Raw genomic sequence first — 23,517 nt, 5'->3', positions numbered from 1 at the left:
GTGTCCCAAGTGCTGGCAACAGCTTATCAGCATCATTGGAATGTGTTGAAATGTGTTGTGTGTGTTATGGTGTGTATGTGAGACATTGAAGCCAAACTTCCTCTATTACCAAAGGCTGAAACCGTGTAACACTCAGTCCTCTGGTTGAAAGATTCAGAAGCCTCTTTTCATCAGGGATAAAATGAACTTGGCACCAACAGTCTGAGGGTTTGGGCTCTCCTTTCAAGGTCATCGCCTGCTTTGAGGCAGGCATTTTTTGCCCACAGTCTGGGTATATTGCAAAGGTTCGACTAGGCAGATAAATCAGCACACAACACACAGTTACACCGAACTTTGTCTACTGACAAAGACATGTACTGATGCAAAAAAAACCACTCTCACATTAATGGCATTAAATCATTTCCAAACTCTTATCAAGCAGTTGTCTGACTGATTGAATGACTTTAAAGAAAAGTTCTTGGCAGTAATATAACGTGGGCCTAACAAATCCCTTTGTTTTCAGTTTTCTGTAATTGCCCATGGCTTGTCAAAGGATGCTGTTGTCATGGTAGCCCTACGCTGGTAGATACAGTCTTTGAACTCTAAAAAGCAGCTTGTCTCTGGTAAACTTGGAGATGTTAAGGACATTTAAAAATAATATGTATGTAAGTTTGTCTGCTATCTGGTTATACTGTAGATCCAGATCCATTCCCAATACTGTTTGTTGCTTCAGTGATGTCCGGTCTCTCCATTGCTTCCTCTGAAGACAAACCACAACATATATTATACAGAAACTTTGCATGCACAACTCCTGAACTCCTTGAGAGAAAAAGAGATATCTAATATGCGTCAAATTTATACTAAAATATTCACATGATATGTTTCATTCAAGCCTCTCTGTGTCGCATCAGTCCATAGAAGTATATATGAAACATGCTATAATATTTCACAGTGTGAACATGTGTAATAGACTCAAAGCTTAGCCCAAAATCTAGTTTAGGTTTTTCATTTCACAGATGAGATAGTGAGAAATCAGACTATAGCACTTTGTTTTGACATGACAACAGTCTTTAAATTCTTCATATTATTTGAGTCCGCTCCGTATATAAGGAAGAAAATGTCATTCATACATTTTTGTTTCCATTGTGACATTCACCTGTAACATTTAAGCTAGGTCTGACTCATCATATCCCAACCATTTGACTGAGCAGCAATCTTACACAGAAAAAAATCTGTGACTGGTTGACTGATTAATCATATATGAATTTGCAAATTGCATATAACTATTGATATATTGAGCAATCCACATTTGGATGTCTGAAGCAGCAGTTGGTCAGTTCACCTTGCGGCTCATACTGGCATACACTCATTTTAATATTCATGTTATTTCTTCTGTCTTTATTACAGTGAAGAACAGTAGGGCTCTTTTTTGGACTATACGTGTGGGATAAAAACTCATGAATGAACGCGTCGGGCCTGAGTATTTATACAGCTAGAAGTACAATCTGTGATTTTCTGCTAGGAATGCTGTCCAATAAAAATAAAGCCAGCATCTATTAGGGCTTTCATACAGAGCAGGGAGGCTCAGTGGACACAAGCCCCAGACAGAGACACAGACACCCTGCCCCACATCACTGCGCAGACCCCTGTTCTCTCCATGGCAGAGGCCTGTGTTGTTTCAAGAATTTTAGGCTGGTTTTTACTGCTGTCATCACCTTGCTGCTCTGACAGATCTGTCTTTTTACCAAAAAAAGCTGACCATAGTAATCATCATTTGCAGCTGGTTAAACAAGGACACCTTGCTGGACATCTGAGGGAGATTATCTCTAAATTCACAGCACAGTATAATGCAGACTTTTTCTCAAGATAAAGAAACACAACAAACACTTCAATGCATGACAAAAACAAGGTTACTTTAGAATCTCATCTATGTAAAACAAAAGAACATGCAGAAAAAATAGTTATTTGAACAACTGCATAAAGTGTGAGGGTATAGAATAGAATAGAATGTCTTTATTGTCATTATACAATTGTATAACGAAATGATTTGGCTTCACCTTAAAGTGCACACACATACAAGCATCCACAGCTAAAAACAACAAAAGAAGAAATAAAAAAAGGAACTCTCATTCAGATAAGATGGGCAATGTATGGTAGGAGTTATTTACAGGTAGTAGCATAACTGAATATAAATAGATATTGCAGGAATATAAAATAAATATTGCACAGTATGAAATGTAAAATATTGCAGAAATATAAAATAAAATAAATATTGCACAGTATGAAATGTAAAATATTACAGAAATATAAAATAAATATTGCACAGTATGAAATGTAAAATATTACAGAAATATAAAATAAATATTGAACAGTATGAAATGTAAAATATTACAGAAATATAAAATAAATATTGCACAGTATGTGTGGTGAGGGTGGGATGATCAACGCATGTCCAGGTTCAGTGTGGTTATGGCTCTGGGGAAGAAGCTGTCCTTGAGTCTGTTTGTCCGTGCTCTGACAGACCTGTAGCGTCTGCCAGAGGGCAACATATAAGGTACCATGAATGAGGCCTCATATTTAACTCTTTCCTTTCTGTATAAGATCGGTAAATAGTGGCCAATATGTTATTCTGTTTTCATGCAACCACTTATTCCACTATTTATCTGAACTGAACATAACAACTGCATATCTGTTCTTTTTGTCTGATTTGTTTGGCTGTTCATGTTCAAGTACTTTGAGAGCTATATGGCTGACAGAGTCATATTGCTTGCACATACGTTTCCAGAACAAATGGGTTTAATTCTCAAAGGGAAAAATCTAATAAAATATCACTGGTTAAACTAACTTGTTCTGAAACCATTTTTGATGGTTAATTAAAAATTGCAACAATCCACCTTGATGTTATAAATGAATCAATTACTAGAGACAGGAAAGCCTGATTTTAATTTTTAAGATTTATTTTTTATTTATAAGGCTTTTTGTGCCTTTTTAATGTAGCGATAGGAAAGTGGATACAGTTGGATATCAGGGAGAGAGAGAGTGAAGAATGACATGCGGGAAAGGAGCCACAGGTGGGATTTGAACCTGGGTCGCCAGCTTGGAGGACTACAGCCTCCATTCATGGGGCGCGCGCACTAACCACTGCACCACCAGCGCCCCAATGCCTGATTTTTGCACTGTTGCAAAGGTGAAAAATTGTTACTTCCAGATCAATTCTAATGGTGCGTGATACCAGGATGATGCCAACTAGGGAAGCGGCATTGTTAAAAAAAAACCCTACCATTAGATAACACCTCTAAGGTGTTTAGAACCAAGAGTAATAACTTTTGTCTTGTCTGAGTTAAGTACCAAAAATGTCTGGCAACCAAGGTCTATGTGTCCTTAAGGCATGCTTCAAGTTTAGTTGACTGATTGGTTCATTTGTCTTCATTGATAAGTATTATTGAGTATCGTCTGCATAACAATGAAGATGTACTGAGTGTTTCTTCATTACATTACCTACAGGAAGTAGAAATAAGGTGAATAGATTTTTTTGGATCACTCAGTTTAAACCATCAATCACTTTAAATCAGCTTTGATGCGGTACATAGCCTGTAGATAAAGACTTTTGAGTTGCTCCCTAAGAGTAATAATTATTTAAGCAGTGACGCTTGAAAGGGGTCTGGGGGACTGGCAAATGGTAGATAAAGAAATGTGTCTTGGCAACTGACACAAAGTTTCTTTCTGACTTGCAGTGAAACCCATAAACAGTGGAAAATTAAATGATATATAAATTGAAAGCCTTCATGTTGAAAACAAGAATACTGACTCCAGTCTGTGGACAGTAGACAGTGTCACTCAGTATGGATTAACTGTCTGATACTTGCCAGCCTTTTTGATCAAAAGTGACTTTCATGTGAGAGCAACTTGTTATTCAGAGTCTTGCCCAAGGACTCACAGACAACAAGAGCCAGGGAAGAACTGAACATGTTCAATAGTTACCCACTCTATGTGCAAAAGCCAACACACACTGCCCAGTTGTTCGTGTATTGATTTGAAAATAAATATTATATGGCACATCTGGATCATTTTAATCATTCATTTTAATTCGTTAAGTCTGAATCATGGATTATTTCTTTATTTCAAAGCAGAAAAGTGTTTTTAAAATGAAAAAAAAGTCCAGAGTTTAAATTGTTCATCGGGCGAGCAGCACAATAGTGCTGTGTTTTTTTTTGTTTTTTTTTTGTGGAGTGCCAGTGTGATTTAAAGCTGCTGACAGCACCAGACGCTTACACTGCACTAGGCTGCTGCTGTCTCTCGTCCTCCATCATTTGTATCGATGGATATAGCCTGTCTGCTAGCCTGGCAGTCAATCATTACTTCTCTCTTGCTCCTCTGCCCCGTCACAAACCTCAGCTCTGTCCTTACCCTCTATTTGTAACCTCAAATCCTCCTCTCTCGATTTCTTGCACTTCCCTCCCTGCTTGCCTTCTTTTAAGGCATTTACTATCATTCCTAAAAATCACACTGATTTCAAGGAGTGAAAGTTGGCGAGCTCTTATATGTTAAGATTAACAAAAACAACACATTGACTTGTTCAGCTGTTGTTAGAGTTTTGGCAGATGATTTACCATTTTTTTGTGCAAAATTCAGTCCTTAGTAAACACAGTCATAAAGAGACATTCACTTACCCTCAGTGCAAAAGGGCATTTTCATATTTATTGAAAATGGAGCAGATCAACCAAATGACATACAAGTTAACATAGTCTAGTCATCCAAGTTTAGTTAGCGCCAAGTCATAACAAAAGCTAACTCATCACACTTTGCAGGTTAAAAGGAAGTCTATTTAATACTCTTCTTAACAGTGATCAAGTGTAGTAACTGCAATTAATAGGCAACCAAGAATAAGGCTACTAACTTGACAATAGTACATGATTCCCTTTTGACTTATTTGTAGAAAAAAGAGGAGAAAATATTGGAGAGAAAATATCACATGAAAGATTTTGACTTTGAAAATGATCTTAATGTTCAGAGATAAACAGAGAAGACCAGAACACAGAGGATGGAGATGGTTGGCCAGTTTAACACCAGGGTTCATTGACCCAGAGAGTTCATACAAATGTACAAAACATTTTCTCTCAGTCCCTCACTCTCTCACACACATCGAGAGAGAGACAGAGAGAGGGAGGCCCAAAAACAGAACCTGTGTGTAGAATAATCCTTCAGTGTAGTTAGCACCTATGTCTGCAGAGAGATCTAGCAGCTTGCTTTCTACCTTTGTTTCAGGAACATTGTTGTGATGTAGATGTTTTGCTCAGAGGTTGGGGCTTAATGGATAGTTTATTACTATATGAATTTCACATTATTTATGGGGGTAAATTCATATCCCTTGATTAAAAGTGACAATAAACTGCTTTTTTAGACCTGAACATAGTTATACAATGCACAATAAATTATCTATCAACAATCATCATCCCACAATCGTCATCAAATACAATATAATGTTTAATTAATAAAAACATTTATGAACAGTTTGGCAATAAAATGAAATACATTCATACTCACTTAAAATTTAGCTAAGTATCAAAGGAGAAGGACTTTTAGCAAAATGGTTATATTATGCTGATGTCATTATTTAGTCAGTCTTTATGTTTGCGGCTTTGTCAATCATTCAATCAATCAAACAGTATTTTTTAAAATCTTTTTATTAAATAACTCACATATAAAGTAGGTCAAGACATTACTCTCTGTAAGAGACCTATCATTAACCAACCAGCGAGCATGCACCTGGCAATAGTGGCAAGGAAAAACAGGCTTTTAACAGACAGAAACTCCCAGCAGAATTAGACTCCAATATGGTAAACAGCAATCTGCCACCACCTCCGGTTTGGCCTAAAAAATGGAGCAGAGAGACAAAAAACAGTCACAGCAAGACAAAAACCGTTTATATAGACCATATATGCAATATCCATAATAATAAAATAATAAAATAAAATAATAGTAGGGAATGTAAAGGTAAAGTAAGGTAACTTTATTTGTACCCGTAGGTAGATTTGGTAGAAATATAGCCTATATATTTTACGATAATGATAATCTCAGTATGACTAGTAGTAATTATCGTAGAAGTCAACATTAAGCTATAAGATAAGATAAGATAAGATAAGATAAGATAAGATAAGATGACATAAGATAATCCTTTATTTATCCCACAACGGGGAAATTTACAGTGTTACAGCAGCAAAGAGCAAAGATTGCAAACAAAAAGTGAACCCAGTACAATTTAAATATAAAAAGAAAAATTAAGAATGTACAAAAAATAGATACTAAAAAATAGATTTAAAAAATAAAAAATAGATCAGCTATTTGACAAAAGTGTAGTCCGTAATATTCAGTGTAACACAGGCATGCATAAAGTGTAACATGTTATTGCACAGAATGGTTTGATAAACATAATATAACATTATATATATATATTATATATATTACTATATTTCTAATTCAAGATATCTTTTGGTAGTTTTGGTGCAACACATGAATAGGCGTACTTCTTTTTAAAAATCTCTGTATCTTCTTTCAGCTCTTTTGAGGGCTCGTCCAGTCCTCGGCACTTTCCGGCATTTTCCGTCGGTGTTGATGTTGGGCTCGTCACCGCCTCTCCCAGACTGCTTTATGTCTGGCATCAGGGACCATGCGCGGACGCCATATTACCGAGCACCCCTCCCCTTCAGCCCCGTCACAGCACAGAGCCACAGAAGAAGAGGACTGAACAACCAGTGATACAGCAAAAGACCAAAACGAGGATTCAGAGGAATGGATTAAACCTTTCTGCGCAGATATAAAAACCACAGTTGGATTTACATCTCTGGACTCTGGATAGAAAGGTTGCTTGTTTTCATTTTCTTTCCTTTGAGCTAAATCGACTCAGTATATTAGTCTGTGTTGAGCTAGCCGGTGATGGAGACTGGCAGCTAGCTAGCTGACGTTACTTCTCTGTTAGGTTAGCATCTAATTTAAGGCTAACTCATACTGCATTTATTCTTCTTGTTAAGACATTACAACATTTAAAGAGCCTGAAAACAAACACGGCTGTGCTTAACAGAGACATTAACAGATAGGTAGTGAGCCGGTAAATGACACCATCAGCTGATAACAGGCTATCTGTTCAGTAAGCGGACACTGGACTACACTGAGTCTTGTATGAGAGGCTGTACATATTGGCATAACTTTGCCTGACATTTGAGTGCAACATACACTTTGTGAGGATATTTATTTTTGATCGTGTTGTCTGTTGACCATAGTATTTTCAAGACGGCGCCCTTAACGAATCGCAAGCTTATTGCATACTGTCAGAGACCAGCTGCCCCCCGGACTCTCTCCAAATGCATCACCCGGACCCTGCAGGAGACTCTGGCAGTATTAGAAAGATGGCGCACCCGGCTGTCTTTCACAGAAGGGGTAGCAACACAGGCAGCGGGAGCGGCTCTACATTGTCCACGCCGGCAAACCCAGCAGTCAATAACAGCCACGTCCCTGCTGATGATTATCAACCCTCCCTGTTGATCCAGTGCCAACCCCCTGCTGGTTCATCCTCCCCTGGTCCCCATCATATTCCACCCCACAGCCTGAATCTGCTTCCCCAGCCCCAAGCGACGCAGTCCACTGGGGCTCAAATAAAAAAGAAGAGCGGCTTCCAGATCACAAGTGTGACTCCGGCGCAGATATCTGTGAGTACCAACAACAGTATTGCAGAAGATACAGAAAGCTATGACGACCTTGATGAGTCTCACACAGAGGATCTGTCTTCTTCTGAAATCTTGGATGTTTCCCTGTCGCGAGCTAATGACATGGTGGGTGCAGATAGAAGCTCGTCAGAGGAGACGCTGAATAATTTCCATGAGGCGGAGACCCCCGGAGCTGTTTCCCCAAACCAGCCTTCACACCCCCATGCCATGAACCAGACTCAACACCACAGTCCGATGGTTAATGGGACTGTGCACCATCACCACCAACACCACCATCATCCTAACCATGCACACGTGTACCCACTATCCTCTGGACCTGGGAGCACCCTGTCTGCCCTAGCGTCAGGAGCTTTACCTTGTGACACCCAGAAAATGCCTTCTAATGTGGGGGTTCCTCAAGAGAATGTTTCCCATGCTGCCCCTCCAAGTATAGTCGGCCAGTCTGTGGGGGTTGTGGCCCCAGGATCTGTCCCTGGAATGCACAACTCTGCTACAGGCACTACAGTTAGCATAGTTAATCCCCAGACCAGCAGTGTTAGTAATGTGAATATGGTGAGCTCTGCCAGCGTGCCTGTGAAAGGGGGGATCAGTATGAGTACGAGCAGTAGCAGTGGTGGCTTTCCTCCCCATGTGATGAGCAGCAGTGGGGGTAGTGGAGGTGGCGCTGTTGCAGCTGGGAGTAACCTTATTAGTACTAATGTCAGCATTATCCAGCAACCACAAAACATCAACTCCAACATCTCCATGACTACAATAACTACTGCTGCTGTTTCTGCTGTCGGCGCCCCTGGAGGGATGGCAATCTCCAGTGGGCTCCACGGTAGAGTCGGATCTGCTGTGCTGCAATCTGTGAGTGTCCCTGTTGCCACAGCCCCTGTGCCCTCTGCTTCTGCCCAGTCCGCCCCGACTACCGCCCCTGCAGTGGCTACCACCAGTTCTCGCTTCAGGGTGGTGAAGCTGGACTCTAGCTCAGAGCCCTTTAAGAAGGGCAGATGGACATGCACCGAATTCTATGACAAGGAGACCCCGGCCTCTGCTCCCAGCTCCTCTGCATCTGATGCTGGGTCTCTCAGCATGCGTCACTTTGTCTCTGAGAGCTTTGTCGGGGCCTCGGAGAGGGAAAGCACAAGTGGTAGTTCTGTGAGTAGCACTATGAGTACATTGAGCCATTATACTGAGAGTGTGTGCAGTGGAGAAGCTGGGGGACCCCAAATTGCCCAGGATTATGTCTCCCCTCCTCAAGGTTTTCAAGGAATCCTCCCCAGTGGCTTAAGCATGGGAGGGTCCCAAACCCAACCTCACATGCACCCGCAGGATATCAGCCATTCACATGTTAAGACTACTGTTGCCCCCTCGGCTCCCACAAATGTTAATCAGCCAGCTCCCATGCCAGGCCACCAGACCATACTTGGGCTTTCTACATCTGCTGTGCACCAGCAGCAGCTCACCTATGCCCAGGCAGTTGCTAATCAATCCACTGGCTCCACACAAGGCCTAGTGGGTGTACAGCAGCAGAAGATGGGCTATGTCACTATGCCACAGCAACCAGCCACTACACCCCAAGCAGCCCCAGTACAAGTGAGGCCAATTGAGTACACCCAGGCCCACCAAGCTCCTCATTCTCAGTGTGCATCAGCTCCCTCTGGACCAGCTGGTGGAGCTTGTCAGATGATTGGTGGCCTGCAGCAACAGGCACTCCTTCACACACAGCCCCAGCAGCCCTCCTCCCTTCAGGCCTCCAGCTCTAGTATGCCATCTCAAGTTGGCGTACCTGGTCTTGGCCAGCAGCCCCAGAGTCACCCCAGCCAATTGGATTGCCAGCAGCAGAAACCGCAGTCACTCCCAACACAAAACCAAAACCTGTCCTTGGGCACCCAGCTGCCTACAACAGTCCACCAGAGCCAAGTGTCTGCATTGAGTGTTCTCGCTCCCAACCCTCAGAATGATCCCCAAGCCCACAACACTGGACTTAATAGTAGGATGCCCCCACAGAATGTTCCCCATAGCCAACAATCATGTGTCAGCTTGTCCCAGGACCCCAACAGTGCCCAGGCCCTGGCTCATGCTGCCCAGGCTAGTGTCCTCTATGCTAGTCTGCCCACCTTCACCACAACTCAGCTGCAGGACGCCCAGCGGTTGCTTCTCCAGCACCAGTCAGCTTTATTGGGGCTGCCCAAGCTGTCCGGAGGGGAAGCGGCATCTGGTTCCAGCGCTGGGCAGGGTCAAGACGTGGAGGGCAATGCCACTACCGCCTGTGCCTTAACTGCATCAGCTGGTCTCAAGGCCGTTGATGGAGAGGAGGATGGGTAAGAGATTCTATTTACTTACTTTTGTCCTTTTTGTTTATAGTAGTTGTTGTTTTGCAAACATATTGAACATTTATTTTAAATCAGACACACTTTTTAGACAAAGTATATTACTCATGTTAAATGGGTCTTTGTAGTAAACTCCACATTCAGAGTCTGTTTGAAGCTGCATAATTTTACTGATTGCTGTGTTAGCTGTGAAGAAAGAAAAATGTTATTGTTTTTCGAGACAGTGGCCAGGGTGCCACAGTCTGTCTGGCCCGTGTCAGTGAGACACTGTGCAAAGCTCAGCTGCATGTGATGTCTCTTGTCTTCATCAAGTGACTGCAGTGAATCAACATTTTACTTAGCCTGACTCCTTGCTTGAATCCTGACCGTCTGCATTACAGGGCACAATTTCTGCAAGACACACAGTTTGCTGTACACACCTTCAGCACATTTGTTGTTGAAAAGCATCAAACAAAGCAGAGGTTATATGGAAATTTAATTAGAGATAGAAATAGACAGAGAATTGCAAACGCGCTAGTTATGAATAGTCTCATTCCACAGATGAATCAAAACATAACTTATTATTTATTTATTTTTTTGCCAGACTTTCTCTAATAGTAAGTCTTGAAAATTCTCTTTCCATATTTCATTAAAGACATGGGGAAGAAATGTTGGTTTACATTTTGACATAAAATGTATAGCCCTGTACTTTTCCATCACATATTGCTCACCAATTTTTTAACCTCTTTCTCTCTTGCTCTCTCAACACTGTTAATTACTGAACTCCAGTAGGCTACAGAATTATGCCATGAACTTACTAGCGGAAAGTCCAGTGGAATGTTCTCCCAATAATGAGTTTTAAGAATTTATTTTGGGGAGACTGGGGATTTTGAATCACCTCACAGCAGCAGGAAATTGCTCAAATTCAGTTCATTTACAATCTTGCCCCTTTTCTTGACAACTGAAAACGTTATCACCAGCTCAGATTTAAAGTTGTTTTGGATACCTGATTTATAGACACCAATATTAACTGACTACTAGACAGGTTTAAACAAATGGGGATGAAAAGGGTAACATCGGTGTAAAGTAGATATTAGTCCAGTCACTATGGTCCAGTTGGATGGATACAGAAGGATGGCCACCGTTATCACATGACGTTAAACTTTGAGGAATGTGAATCCTACGGGGATAAGGTGGATTATTGTCTTTGATGATAAGTAGCAATTGAGGGAAAACGGGAACCTTGTATTACATGAGAAAATTGTCATGCAGAATAAGACTCGTGGTTATTTCTTTTTGTAGTTTACCTGCTGTCACAAGAGGACAAGTTTGTAGGCCCTACTGCAGTCTTTGTTTGTTTACAAATGACTGGAATTGGAGCCAGCCCAGTGGATGCTATACAAAAAATAGTGCAAATGCTTATACAAAGCAACAGCTGATTCAAATGCACAGCTAACTCACGACCACAAACTAATCATGTGCAAATCAATCTTTGACCAAGATTCAATTTAATGAATATTTGATCATGCCCTGATACTTTATTCTAAATGATGTTAGGAGTATATTCTAAGTTTTAGAAAGGGTACTAGACAAACAAAACAGTGGGCTAAAGTTAGATGCTACTTTTTTTAAACAGCAGTTTCCTAGAACACCAAGGTGGATTTCTCCTAGAGTTTTGCGACTTGCACTAGAAGTCTGACATCAACGTGTGACCCTGCTCAGACTTTCAGAGGTTGGCACTGAGTGATTCCAACCTCCCCGTTGTACCTCTCCTGCTTCTTACTCCTCTCTTGTCTCTGACTGAAAGTGCTGTGTGTCCATCATCCCTGGAGTCAGAGCCCTGGTTGGATTGGTTGTAAAACAACTCTGTGCTGTAGTCCATGTCTTCAAACTCGCCTCTTTCTGTCTGGGAGAGAGTCTTCACTTCACTAAGCAGGCCTCTACACAGCTAGCTCGTGCAAAGTCATCCCCACCAACATTCCCTGCTGGGTCTGGCTGTCTTTGTCTTGAAAATATCCTCGCCAGACGAAAGACCCTGAAGCACACCGTCCAATGTTTTTTTTGTTTTTTTTTACATCAGGCTTATATTTAAGTAAAACAAAAACATTGGCCAGCGTTGTGGCTTGCAACATACAGGAGCTGAGAAAATAAGAAAAGATCAAATGTTGCCAGAAAGCCAAAACACACTGTAGAGTGGATTTTATTGTGACACTTAAATTAAATTACAGTAGCACAATAACATTTTATAATTGTCTGTTTTATTTTTATTGAAAAATAGAAATAGCTATTTGCTAAGTGAATTGTTGTTATTTGCAAGCTGTCTTCTTGTTCAGTCTCTTCCAGGCTGAAAGACATTACATAGCAGCATTGTAATAGTTAGCTTTAGCCTGGCTCCTCGTTAAATGATCTAGCATCATAGACACATGAATATGATGTCTTTGTTTTTGCAATGTGCAGGGCGTTAAAATAGTTTTTATCCATAAATCGTAATGTATTCGTTTTCTAGGAGGAATTTCCATAATGAAAATTCTCTTTAACTTAAAGATGCTCCCCTTCTGTTAACTTCATACAGAGAGACTGTGTGGCCCCAGGTATGTGCCACCCAGCTAAAAGTACTTTGCTGAAGTTGCTCTGCATCATTTGTACTTTTGCTGTACCCTGAAACTGCATCGAGCACTTTTAAGGACAAGTTTGCAGTTTGCACTTTAATCCCAAAAGAAGTATTCTGGTTAATTCATTCATCCTCAAGGGGAAATACAGTTAACTTTTGTTAAGTTTTATTCATAAATTAAAGGTAGAACTACTTTTTAGTAATTTCTTTGTCATTTATAGTTTTTTTTTGTTCAATAGAAAAAAGGATTAAAATCATATTTCAAGTTTGGTGTGAATTTGTTTTAGGCTGTATCACCCAGCTCTAGTCAGAGGTTTGCAATCTTGACGGTTTAGAGAATTTGGTACCTTTTTGAAATGGAACTTCTTATAGATTTTCATCCCAACCCATGACGCATGCAAGTTTGCTGGATGCTTTTCAAATAATCTTAAATGACTTGGAGGCAGACACATCTGGCTGTACATGTTCTCTTTGATGTGTTTGTGGGTGATCTTGACAAACATGATATCCCGACAACATTTTTTTTCACATCAGTCGATATCGATAATTATTACAATGAATGTCAAATCATTATTTCCTTCATATTTAAAGGCTGATGTTTGCTTCTGAGTGAAAGCTAAAGGAAGCAAATGGTTAAATGTGGTTTAACTATTTTATTATTGTCAGAACATGACAAACTATACTTGAACAGAGGAACATTTCATAATCATAAGTACAGTGCTGGAAAACACTTATGTAATGGTTTGCTGCTGTGGAGTAATGCTTACTGGCCTAGTGCTTGCAGAGGGTCCACTAACACTTGTTTGGGACTGTAATTTATTGCTTTCTGTGTGTTCCAATGAGTGATATTGTTTAAATTGGGGAAAAAGGTTTGTGATGTTGCCTGTTTTAGCTGGCACATTTCTTTGGCACAGTTACAGAGCACATTACTCTGTTTTTTGTCGGACTGTAAATAGCCAAAATATCTCCAAACCACTGAAGTTGGGTGTCATTTCTTGTCGATGTTGTTTACTCCTGCTTTGAGCTGGTAGGCACATCGTTTTCTTTAGCGTCACTTTCACTCATTGAGGCTGTGTTTCCTTTCTGCTCTAAGCGTCTATAAGCCTTCCAACGACTATCCCTGCAACACGATTGGCTGTTTTGTCATATTTTTCTTCCTCTTCTTACTATCGGGTGGCAACTAGCGCTTATGGCAAATTAGCACTTATCTTTCCCAGTGTGGGTGCTGTAATTACATGTTTAAATCTACAAGACTTTTAGCGAACAATTGTTATATTTATATTGGTTAAAATTATGTTTGTATGTGTGGATGTCGTTGTTAGTTTGTAACTCTGTAAATCTTGTTGCTGTCTGTCTTGGCCAGGACACTCTTTAAAATGAGATTTTGAATCCCGAGTTTCTTTTCTTGTGAGATAAAGGTTAAATATACAAATTGAATAAAATAACTGAGTTTGTTGAAGTTATCAGGAAAAATGACAAAGGAAAAAGTTGTCTATACCTCTGTATATAAGACAATTCTTATACTTAACTTTGAACCTAATGTGAAGTTATTTGCTTAAAATGACAACGTTATTTCAGCACTTAATTATTCATTCATACTTAGGGTAGAAACATTCAAACATCAATTATTAAACTTTATAGATAACCATAACACTTTCAAAGCTGCTAACTGTGTTTGAATTTATGATTTTTTAAAAATGTTAATTCAGCTTTTTTATATTCATACTTTTTGTACATTACTTTTCTAAATTCAGCCAGATTTCAGCCCTTCAATATGTGTTCAAATCCAATGTGGCTCTTTTCCTGTTTCATTCCACTGTCTGTCTCTCCCCGGTTTCTAACTCTATCCACTGCGCTATTTCTAAATAAAGTCACACATGCTGTAAATGGAATAAGAATTGGCAGTTTGATTTGATCCAAATTAGTTTTTTTTTACTTGCCAATTATATGCATATGATACAGATATGAAAAAGACATCCTGAAAACAAACACATCCAAGGTTGTTGTGTATTTTTGGGTGTTTGTGTGGTTCTTTAGCTATCATACAGGTATCTGAATGGCCAACAAAGTACCAGAAAACGTGCAGTAAAAGTTGAGCAAGGTGAAACTTTTTTTTCCAAATGGATAGCGTCTTTTTTACTATACTTTGCCAATAAAAAGATTTGCATTCAAATGATTGAAGAACCGTACTTGACCCAGCCTTAGTGTGTGTATTTGTTTAAATGTGTGAAGGCTCAGGGGAATGTGAGCAGGTTGGTAACACAATAGCTGTCTCTGCTGCTGTCTGATTTGAATGTAATCTTCTCCCTGGCAGTGCAGGGAGCCAGTGTGCGCCCTGCTCGTTGCTCATTGTGTGGAGATCAACGAGATCCCCAAAATTCACGACACATAGAGGAAGTGACCTCACCTGACCTAACCCAACTGAGTCAGGTCTACTGGAGCTTGTTTAGACCATTAGGGATACAGCAAACTGGAGCATATGAAATGAGACTGAGCAGAACTGTGCAACACTGATCCAGCTCTGATAAACTTGTGTGCTCCAACTGTCTCCATCATACTGTTGGTTTTTATATAGTTTTGTATGATCATTAGCTTGATGAAACTTATACCTAGGATCTCCAGATGTTTTGATCTGTAAGTCAAGAGTGGGCATTAAATAGAGGCAAAATTCTATTTGGGTAATACTTTGCCTTTGTTTAACAGTACAGCTGTAGAGAGACCGGTATTGTTTAGGAGGAGAGTGGGAAGACATGCAGCAAAAGGGTCCAGTCAGGGACTCAAACCAGCAACTGCAGCAGTGCGGACAGAAGCCTCTGTTTTTGATGCACAGGCTCTGGTATTTATTTTGTAAAGATGTGTAAGTGATATGTCCTTTTCTTCTTCTACTAATATCAACTAGCCTTGATGATATTAGTGTTTATTTTCAAATGAAATTGAAGTGTTGTATCGCTATTTTCCTTAACACTTTTTAAAGTCAAAATTCTTGGTAATACAATTGATCTTATGAGTCATAGAGTAAATGTGCACACTGTGTTACCATGTTATATGATAGGTGTTTTCTGCTCTGTTTCTTAGCCAGGGGTAGGTTGTTTACTGGTATCCTGACAGATATTCACTCTCATTCACAATTATGTTTGTATAGTAAACGCAACAATATTGTTGTGGCGTAGAGCTGCTGCCTTTTTTAAATAAAGAAATTTGATTTGTCAACAGATGCCATCCCTAAAGTGTTTCCCTTAAAGTAAACAGCCTTTGTTTTTTGGATTTGTTATGCTGCTGACACCTCCCCCAATTCTACCTCACTGACCAAGCCAGAGAACACCAGAACACGACAGAGCAGCAACACAGTGCAGAAGAGTGAGGGAGAGGGAGGGAGGTCTCACAACAGCCTACCGAATATATGCCTTTTTTTATCCAAGTGATTTAAGCATTAATGGCAGAATGTAGCTAAGCAAGGGGATTTAGATTAGTTTAGTGTGTTGACAAAATAGAGATAAATGCAGAGCCATAAGCGTTATATATATATATCTCCCTGCCTTTGTTTATTGCTTATTTTTATGCTTTGTGCAGATGCTGCATTGATTTCATTAGTCCCTGCCCCCTTCTTTCCGAGGGTTTCCATCAATAAACAGAATTGTTTCACTTAGGAGTGCAGTGGGGAAACTAATGGCTTGTAATGGATGATAATGGATTGTGTTTTTAGTCTGTCTGCCTTTCATCTATGAGACTATTGCCTGACCGTCACACACACACACACACACACACACACACACACACACACACACACACACACACAAACACGCTGTAGTATAACCTGCTTCTGTTGTTTATATTCTCGTACTTATATAACTGGACAGAAGCAATTAGCTTTGTGGCAAAATTGTTCTTTGTGTTCCTTTATGTTCCCTCCTCTGATGGGGTTCAGAGTTCATCAAAATAAGTTGACAGAGTCTCTGGTTTTTAAAGGGATACTTCACCCGTTGAAACATGAATCTGTGTTGACATTGGGTCATACATGTAGTAGAAATGTGAAATACATTTTGAAGTTGGTGCCTTCTTGACTGAGAAAAGGCAGAAAGTGTATTTTTGGCTCATGTGGATGAAAGACACCAACTCCCAGAATGCACAGCACCGCAGGCCACTCCCACACATACGGCCGTTTCCTCAACTGATTCCGAGATTTCTTCCTGAAGGAATTGGCATCTTGGAAATTACTGTCCGTGTTCATAAGCAAACAGTGAGAGCACCGACACTACCAGTCCGCCCCAGCTCGAGCCGGCCCCGGCTCCTCGTCCTCACCGCCGCCAACAGGCAGGTCTCCTATCTTGGCTGCAGCGGCCGCTATATTTTGCGGCTCGTAGAGATAGCCACGAAAATCCGATTCAAGCACAAGACCTTCAAAATCCCCTTCATCCATATCAATTTGAAGTTGAAACATCATTATTTTGCCATTGTCGGTTCTTATCAGCTTTCTCCATGGAGCCTGTTAGCATAACTTCCAAGCAGTATGGCGGACGTTAAGTTTAGATTCTGGGAGTGAGTTCCCACCCACTGATCTGTGATAGGTCTGTAGCTTCAGTGGTCGAATATATGAGGAACTAGTGATGTAGTTTCACCCCTGCTAACCACAACCACAGCTTCTTTTGTAGACAAGAAATACAAAGATTTCCCATCTCAGGGGAAAATGAGGGCGGGATGCACGACCATTCAAAAATACTACCAGGTTTCTAATGACACAGAGCTTAATGCAAATGGGTGAAGTATCTCTTTAATAATGTGCATGGATTGTTCTTTTTGGTTTCTGAGAGGTTGATATAGCGTCTCATTTCGTTCCTTGTGTGATTAAAACAGTTGGTTGTCGTGCAGTAATTACTACATGGAGATAGATTGTTGTGCTGATTCACCTCCTGTGTGGTGTAGTTTGAGTTTGAAGTAGTTTGAGTCACACATCACATCGATTTTGGTTCAGCAGAAAAAGGGCTTGTATAGCTCAACCATGGATTTAGTTTTGGGTTGAAATATCCACAAGTAGAGTTCATTTATCTCATGTATGGTGTATGAAATAATGAAGCTGTATTGAAGAGGTTTCAAGTTCAGACTTTATTTTTAAGCTCTAGTGGCCTTCTACTGTCATCCCCCTAAACATGCAGGCAATGTGCTGAATCATGGCCTGCATTCCTGTGGCCAGAACACTGTCCAGTCAGCTCCAGGAATCACACACACACACAAACACACACACATTTTTACTTACACTCACAGACAGAGGGAATGTAGTCAGTGACTTTGCTTTTTCGGGTTAATATTTTTCATACAGTTTGTTAATTTAATATAAAGATATTTATTCACAACATTCAGAAGCATTCGAAAGGCTGGAAGGACTGAAGCTTATTTCAGTAATTGATCATAAATGTAGATGGTTAAGTGGGCTACACACTACAAGATCCGCCCCTTTCGACCACAGTCAGCAAAGGCCCAATTACAAGCAGATGGTTCCAATTATCTTGCCAGATTTTCCTGTGGTGTGACGTGTGTTAAGAGTGATTTCACCCTCCCCGATCTGCTTGGAAGACAATCAAAGCTGCCCCAATTTCTAATCTATAAAATTAAACATGGTTAATATTTACGATCAGAATTCCTGTTGTGTTTGGAGGATCGCCGAGCACGCACTCTGTGGATTGTCGGGTGTGTTGTCATCCCAGCTGCGACATCAGAGTTCTGAAGTTAATGGAATGTACCATTATCTGGAGAATTCACCTTGAGCGAGTGTGAGAGGGGGTGGTGAAGTTTATATCCTGTGACTGGTGCACGAGACTGCTACGATCTCTCTGTAATTTAACTGCTTCGTTGTGTTTTCTGTTTGCCAGTGTGGTCTTCTCTGCTCTTTTGTTATGTTGTGATTCAGATTAACTACACATAGCATTGATATAAAGACAAAAGTTGTCATTATAGCGTTATATAACAATTTTTGACTTAACTTTTTGCCTCAGAAAACCTCCTGCCCTCTCGTCTGAAATGGAAAGTCTCCCCCAGAGAGTTGGACACCACACACTATAAAAACAAAACTGTTAAATCTGTCATTATTTGTAGTCGTGTTTGGGGTCTCTCAGGTTTTAAAAAATAATTTAAGATTTTAAAAGTCTTTTGGTGTGTGCCAGGCTTAAGTCAACAAAGCTTCAGCACTAAAGTCACGTCATAAATGGACAAGAATTTTTGCAGAGGAGAAGATACTACCAGACAATATTTTGTTTGAATAGATTTCAATGTACAGCAATTAGAAGGACAATCAATCGTAATTGTACGGGACAAAGTTTTTTTTCAATGATTTGCACGGCTTGAACAATCAATTTATCCACAGATGAGGCTGGAGTTTTAGCCTAGATTCAAAAAGATTACACGCTGTAGTAAAACCAGTCTGTGCATGGATGATCAAGTGTCACCATGGTACCTGTTCATTTTCTGCTTCGCTCAGGTTGATGGAGTCCGACAGTTTCAGTTTTCTACTGCTCGGCTGAGATGACGTAAGAGCTCTATCCAGCGAGTGTCTTTTCCCATAGAGCTGGATATTCATTCTTGCTTTGTGTGAGCTAATCCCCTTCTCTATGCTCTGTGGCTGAATGAGGAAGGCTGCTGGGGAGGGGTTGGGCGAGTTTGTTCCCCCCTCAATAGTCTAGCCTGCTGCTTCTTCTCTTAATAGCAAGAATAACACAAGGACTCTTAGCTCTTTTGAATTAGTATGTCCGGTAATGTGATGAATTGCACGCATTATTTCTATATGTTGAATTTATTGAAGTCCTCCATTTAGACTTCACAAAAACAAAAAGCAAACTAAATTAACTGATAATCCAATCTGCAGGAATGAATCTGTTTCTTGCAAGTGAAAGTTTGTTTTTCAATTAATTCCCCCTCCCAACCCCACCCCACCCCACATAAACACACACACACACTTGCACACACACTGCGTTGAAGTGACCCCAAGACAGAAGTCACAACACTAAATAGTTTTTAAATAATCTGCTCTAATGCATTTTCTTGCTGTCTCAATCACTGAAGCATGAAAGCAAACTATAGTGCCTGCAGACCATTTTCAGCTCTGTAAATAGTGCTGTACTACCCCCTGTTGGCTGTGTACTGCCCACATACACCATGCTATGCCTATTGGTCATATGATGACTTGAAGGCTGGTGTCTGAAGACGTAATATTTGTCAAGCCTTATACATGCTACATGTCATAACACTGACTTTGAAAATGACCATGGAAGTACCTCTGCAGTAAGTGCTTCTTCATGCGGTCATTCTGAATAACCATATTCTGAATGAGCCAACCTAGGTGGTTCATTATCAGCACAATGGGGTTGCAAGCTTTGTATACTTGGAGCCATTCTTTTTGCTTGGTATTAACAATTTCTCTATCATTTCTTACTGTGTTTGAACAGTTGACAATTGTGGGTGTGCTTTTCACAATTATAATATTTCTGTTCTTTCTTGTTCTTTTTATACTAAGCGATTTCAACAACCTTTAAATTTACAGGTGTACGTTTGACTGAGAGTCAAGTATAGTAATCTTTAAATCATCGAAACAATTCTATAATTTAAATGCACAGTGTTTTATCCATGCATGTGCTTGAACATCTGAGACTTGAGGGATCAGTCATGTGAAAGTTATGGTTATTAAGGTCACAAAGCAGTGTTGTTCAAGTCACAAAATTGGGCACTGGGCTAAAGCTACAAGGATGAAAGGAACTCGTACAATCCTTCAATCTTTGAACAGGAAACAATTTATTAAGATTAGAACAAACACACAATGGCAACGCTTCACAAAACAAATCTGAAAACCAATAGGAATGGAGAGGTGAAATAGAGAGGAAAATATTGGTCTATTGAGTGGCTTACAACAAAGGTCTTAATCATTTTCTCTCATTTGGAGCTGTACTTCTGGTTGCTGAATTTGGGCCCTGACTCACATCTCGTTTAACTATGATGTATGGTAGCCCAGGATTTGTGCTTTTTCTATATTTTCTTTAAAGAAAATCCCAAAACTTTCATGTGAAGTGACCCAGTGTTCTAAAATCAATCTTAGATTATCTTTGCTCAAATGTGTAATGTCTAAATTATTGTAGTAAGAACGAATCTTAGATTGACTTGCAGACACAAGGTCACATCACATGGAAGGTTTTGAATAAAATGCACAATTCAGGGCTGCAATAACGAATCAATAAAGATCTATTATTCAAAGTGTTGGCAACAGATTTGATTATTGATTCGCTGTGTTGTCACTTTCCTTAGCGCAGAGCTGTTAATGTCACACCCAGTTGATCTATCTCAGTACAGTATGACAAATATGTGCAAGTGCTGGATTTTTAATTTCTTCATAGTTTGATAATTATCTTGATAGCTTTCTTTCCTATGGCCAGATGTGTTTCTTAAAGGATGGCTTGATGAGAAGACTTCAGTTATTTTTGACTTGTGAGTTGCTTTGTTAAAAGGGTTGTTATTGTTAAACATCTGACTGGTAGTAGAGATTTATTAGAAAGGACTGGGAGGTTGTGGACTTAATTTGTGTGATATGTGCATTTTAGGGCATTGATGCTTTTGATGGGGAATTAAAAAAAAACCTTAATCTAACTTTGATCAAAGAAAGCAGTGAGTGACTCCACTGGCTTGTTGAAGCTGGGCTTTTGGAACATGTCCGACATTCATCAAAAGCAAAGCACAACAAAGACATGCATTGGGAAAAATTGGTGGCATGAAACCATTCACAAAGAATGTCCCCATGTGTACTGGTCTTTTACAGAAAATAACCAGTAATATGGCACCAGTGGCGTCGGTATTTGCCACCAGATGGCAGTGTTTACCAGCTTGATCTATGAAGTTTAAAGGCCTCAGAGAGCCAATAGGATGTCCCCCTGTTAACACAACTTCCACAATGCAACAGCAATGTCAAAAAGAGTCTTCAACAGCTAAATTGAACCTTAAGGCTGTTGATTTTAAATGACGACTAACGAGTTAATGTGTTTATGGGATTTAAACAAAACTTTTTATATTATTAAAAGTATATTCACAAACACTACTGTTGAGAAGTTTGTTTTTCTCTTTTACAGCCACAGGAACTTTTAAACATTTTTCAAAAAAAGTGTAACTTAGGCACTACATGTTTATTTAGGAGTAGTTATTTTTCCCCAAAAAGTAATTAAATGACTAAATCGGTATATATTGATGCTCAGTTTCCAGTTTCTTTTTTTTCATACTAGTTTCTTTAGATCAGTCTTTGAAGTTTAACCTCTGGCCATGTATTTTTTTTATGTATTTAAAAAAAACATTTACAAAAACTGCAAACAGGACTCTCTGCAACCTAGTAGCATAAAAGATTAGGAAAATATAGAGTGGACCTGTCAGCTATCGGAATCATCAATCCGCAACAGTGCCGTCATTACGCCTATGGTCATTTATATTGATTCAGAAATTCAGCATATTGGTGTCCAAGTCGGTGCATCACAGCGTTGCAGAAGGACAACAAAAAGCAGGATTTCAATATTTACACACACACACACACACACACACACACAGAGACACAGTACTGTTCTCCCCCTGCTGGATCAGGCCTTTACAGTGCGCCCGTCTTGTCCCTGTAATAACTATGTCACTATCTCAAAAGTGGGACAACTTGGTCTTACCGTCATGACTCTGTGCAGTTCAAATTAATGGCCAGATGTTACAGGGGTGTAAATATTGCACCTTAAACTGTCTATTAAAAAAGGGCAATTTAAAGGTTATTGTTCATTGTAAAGCAGGAAAAAGCAATGTGTTGGACTATTTTCTTTTCTTGATTAACAAGATTGTGTGTACTTGTAGGCACATTTTAATTCCAGGTGTTAACAGGGCCTATGGTTTACTAACGTAAAGTAAGAAGCTATCCGTTAGTGAAAATGATTGCCTCATAGGGTTATTAAGAAGTGCAGGAGGTTGCATCCTACCTCCTAAATGTCACAGCACTCTTAAACCAAAGTTGTATTTTTCACCAGAAGATGGCAGTGTTGATTGCTGTCACAGATGTATACAGTATATATGTTGAAATGAGTTTTTTTCAGACTTTAGCAGTTTCTAGCATGTCAGCAAGCCTTCCCTTAACAAATCTTTTCGATTGTTCAGTAAAATAGCGTTGTTTGTGGTCACCAGTCAGAAATCTTAAGATTAACTTTATTGATCCCTGCAAGGGGAAATTCAGTTTTTACACTCTGTTAGTCATGCAACACACATATAGGCTGAAACATACACACATGCACAAACGGGATCTTATGGACATGCACTAATGGAGAGATGTCAGAGTGACGGAGCCGCCCCCGACAGGCGCTCCTGAGCTGATGGTGGGGAGGGGGTTTGGTGCCTTGCTCAAGGGCACCTCGGCAGTGCTCAGGAAGTGATCTGGCATCTCTCCAGCTACCAGACCAACTTCCATATTTGGACCTTCCGGTTCCCAACCCAAGTCCCTACACACTGAGCTACTGCTGCCCCCCTTCTATTTCTCTTAGTTTATTTTCTGTTATGGGTCCAAGGCTGATCTTTTCAATGTGTGCCCTGCAAGCAGTTTGTTACGACCATGAAGGATGTACATGTGAACTGCATGGAAAACCGGGTCATACACGATTCATTTGCAGAAATCAATTGTCAAAGCAATTTCACACTTAATGACTCAGACAGAACTGTCCACTATTTTGAATTTAGAAAGAGTCAAAAAAGGATTTCAGTGAAGGGTTCATGTTTTTGACTGTTACTGTGTCAGACTTTAAAGCCTTGCAGGAAACCACTGTTTGTTTGTTTGTTTGTAGCTAAGCTGTGCTCATGATAGCTTGACTGTTGTCAGAGATTTAGGCCATGGCAGCTGAGTCATCATTAATTAATCCACTCACTGTGCTGT

General features: G+C 40.0%; 1 protein-coding gene across 1 annotated transcript in view; it reads left to right on the top strand.

Moving 5' to 3' along the window:
- The first annotated feature begins 6,663 nt into the window (after positions 1-6,663).
- tsc22d1 (TSC22 domain family, member 1) overlaps positions 6,664-23,517 on the top strand; it is a 30,619-nt gene continuing 13,765 nt past the window's right edge. Inside the window, exon 1 of the mRNA XM_061054134.1 lies at positions 6,664-10,006. Coding sequence (XP_060910117.1) covers positions 7,338-10,006 — 2,669 coding nt within the window. The 5' untranslated portion in view covers positions 6,664-7,337. The remainder of the gene's footprint in view (positions 10,007-23,517) is intronic.

This window comes from Labrus mixtus, chromosome 13, assembly GCF_963584025.1.
Source record: "Labrus mixtus chromosome 13, fLabMix1.1, whole genome shotgun sequence".
NCBI classification, from domain to species: Eukaryota; Metazoa; Chordata; class Actinopteri; order Labriformes; family Labridae; genus Labrus; species Labrus mixtus.
Note: the sequence above shows the minus strand (reverse complement) of the source record. Positions and strands in the feature narration are given on the sequence as shown.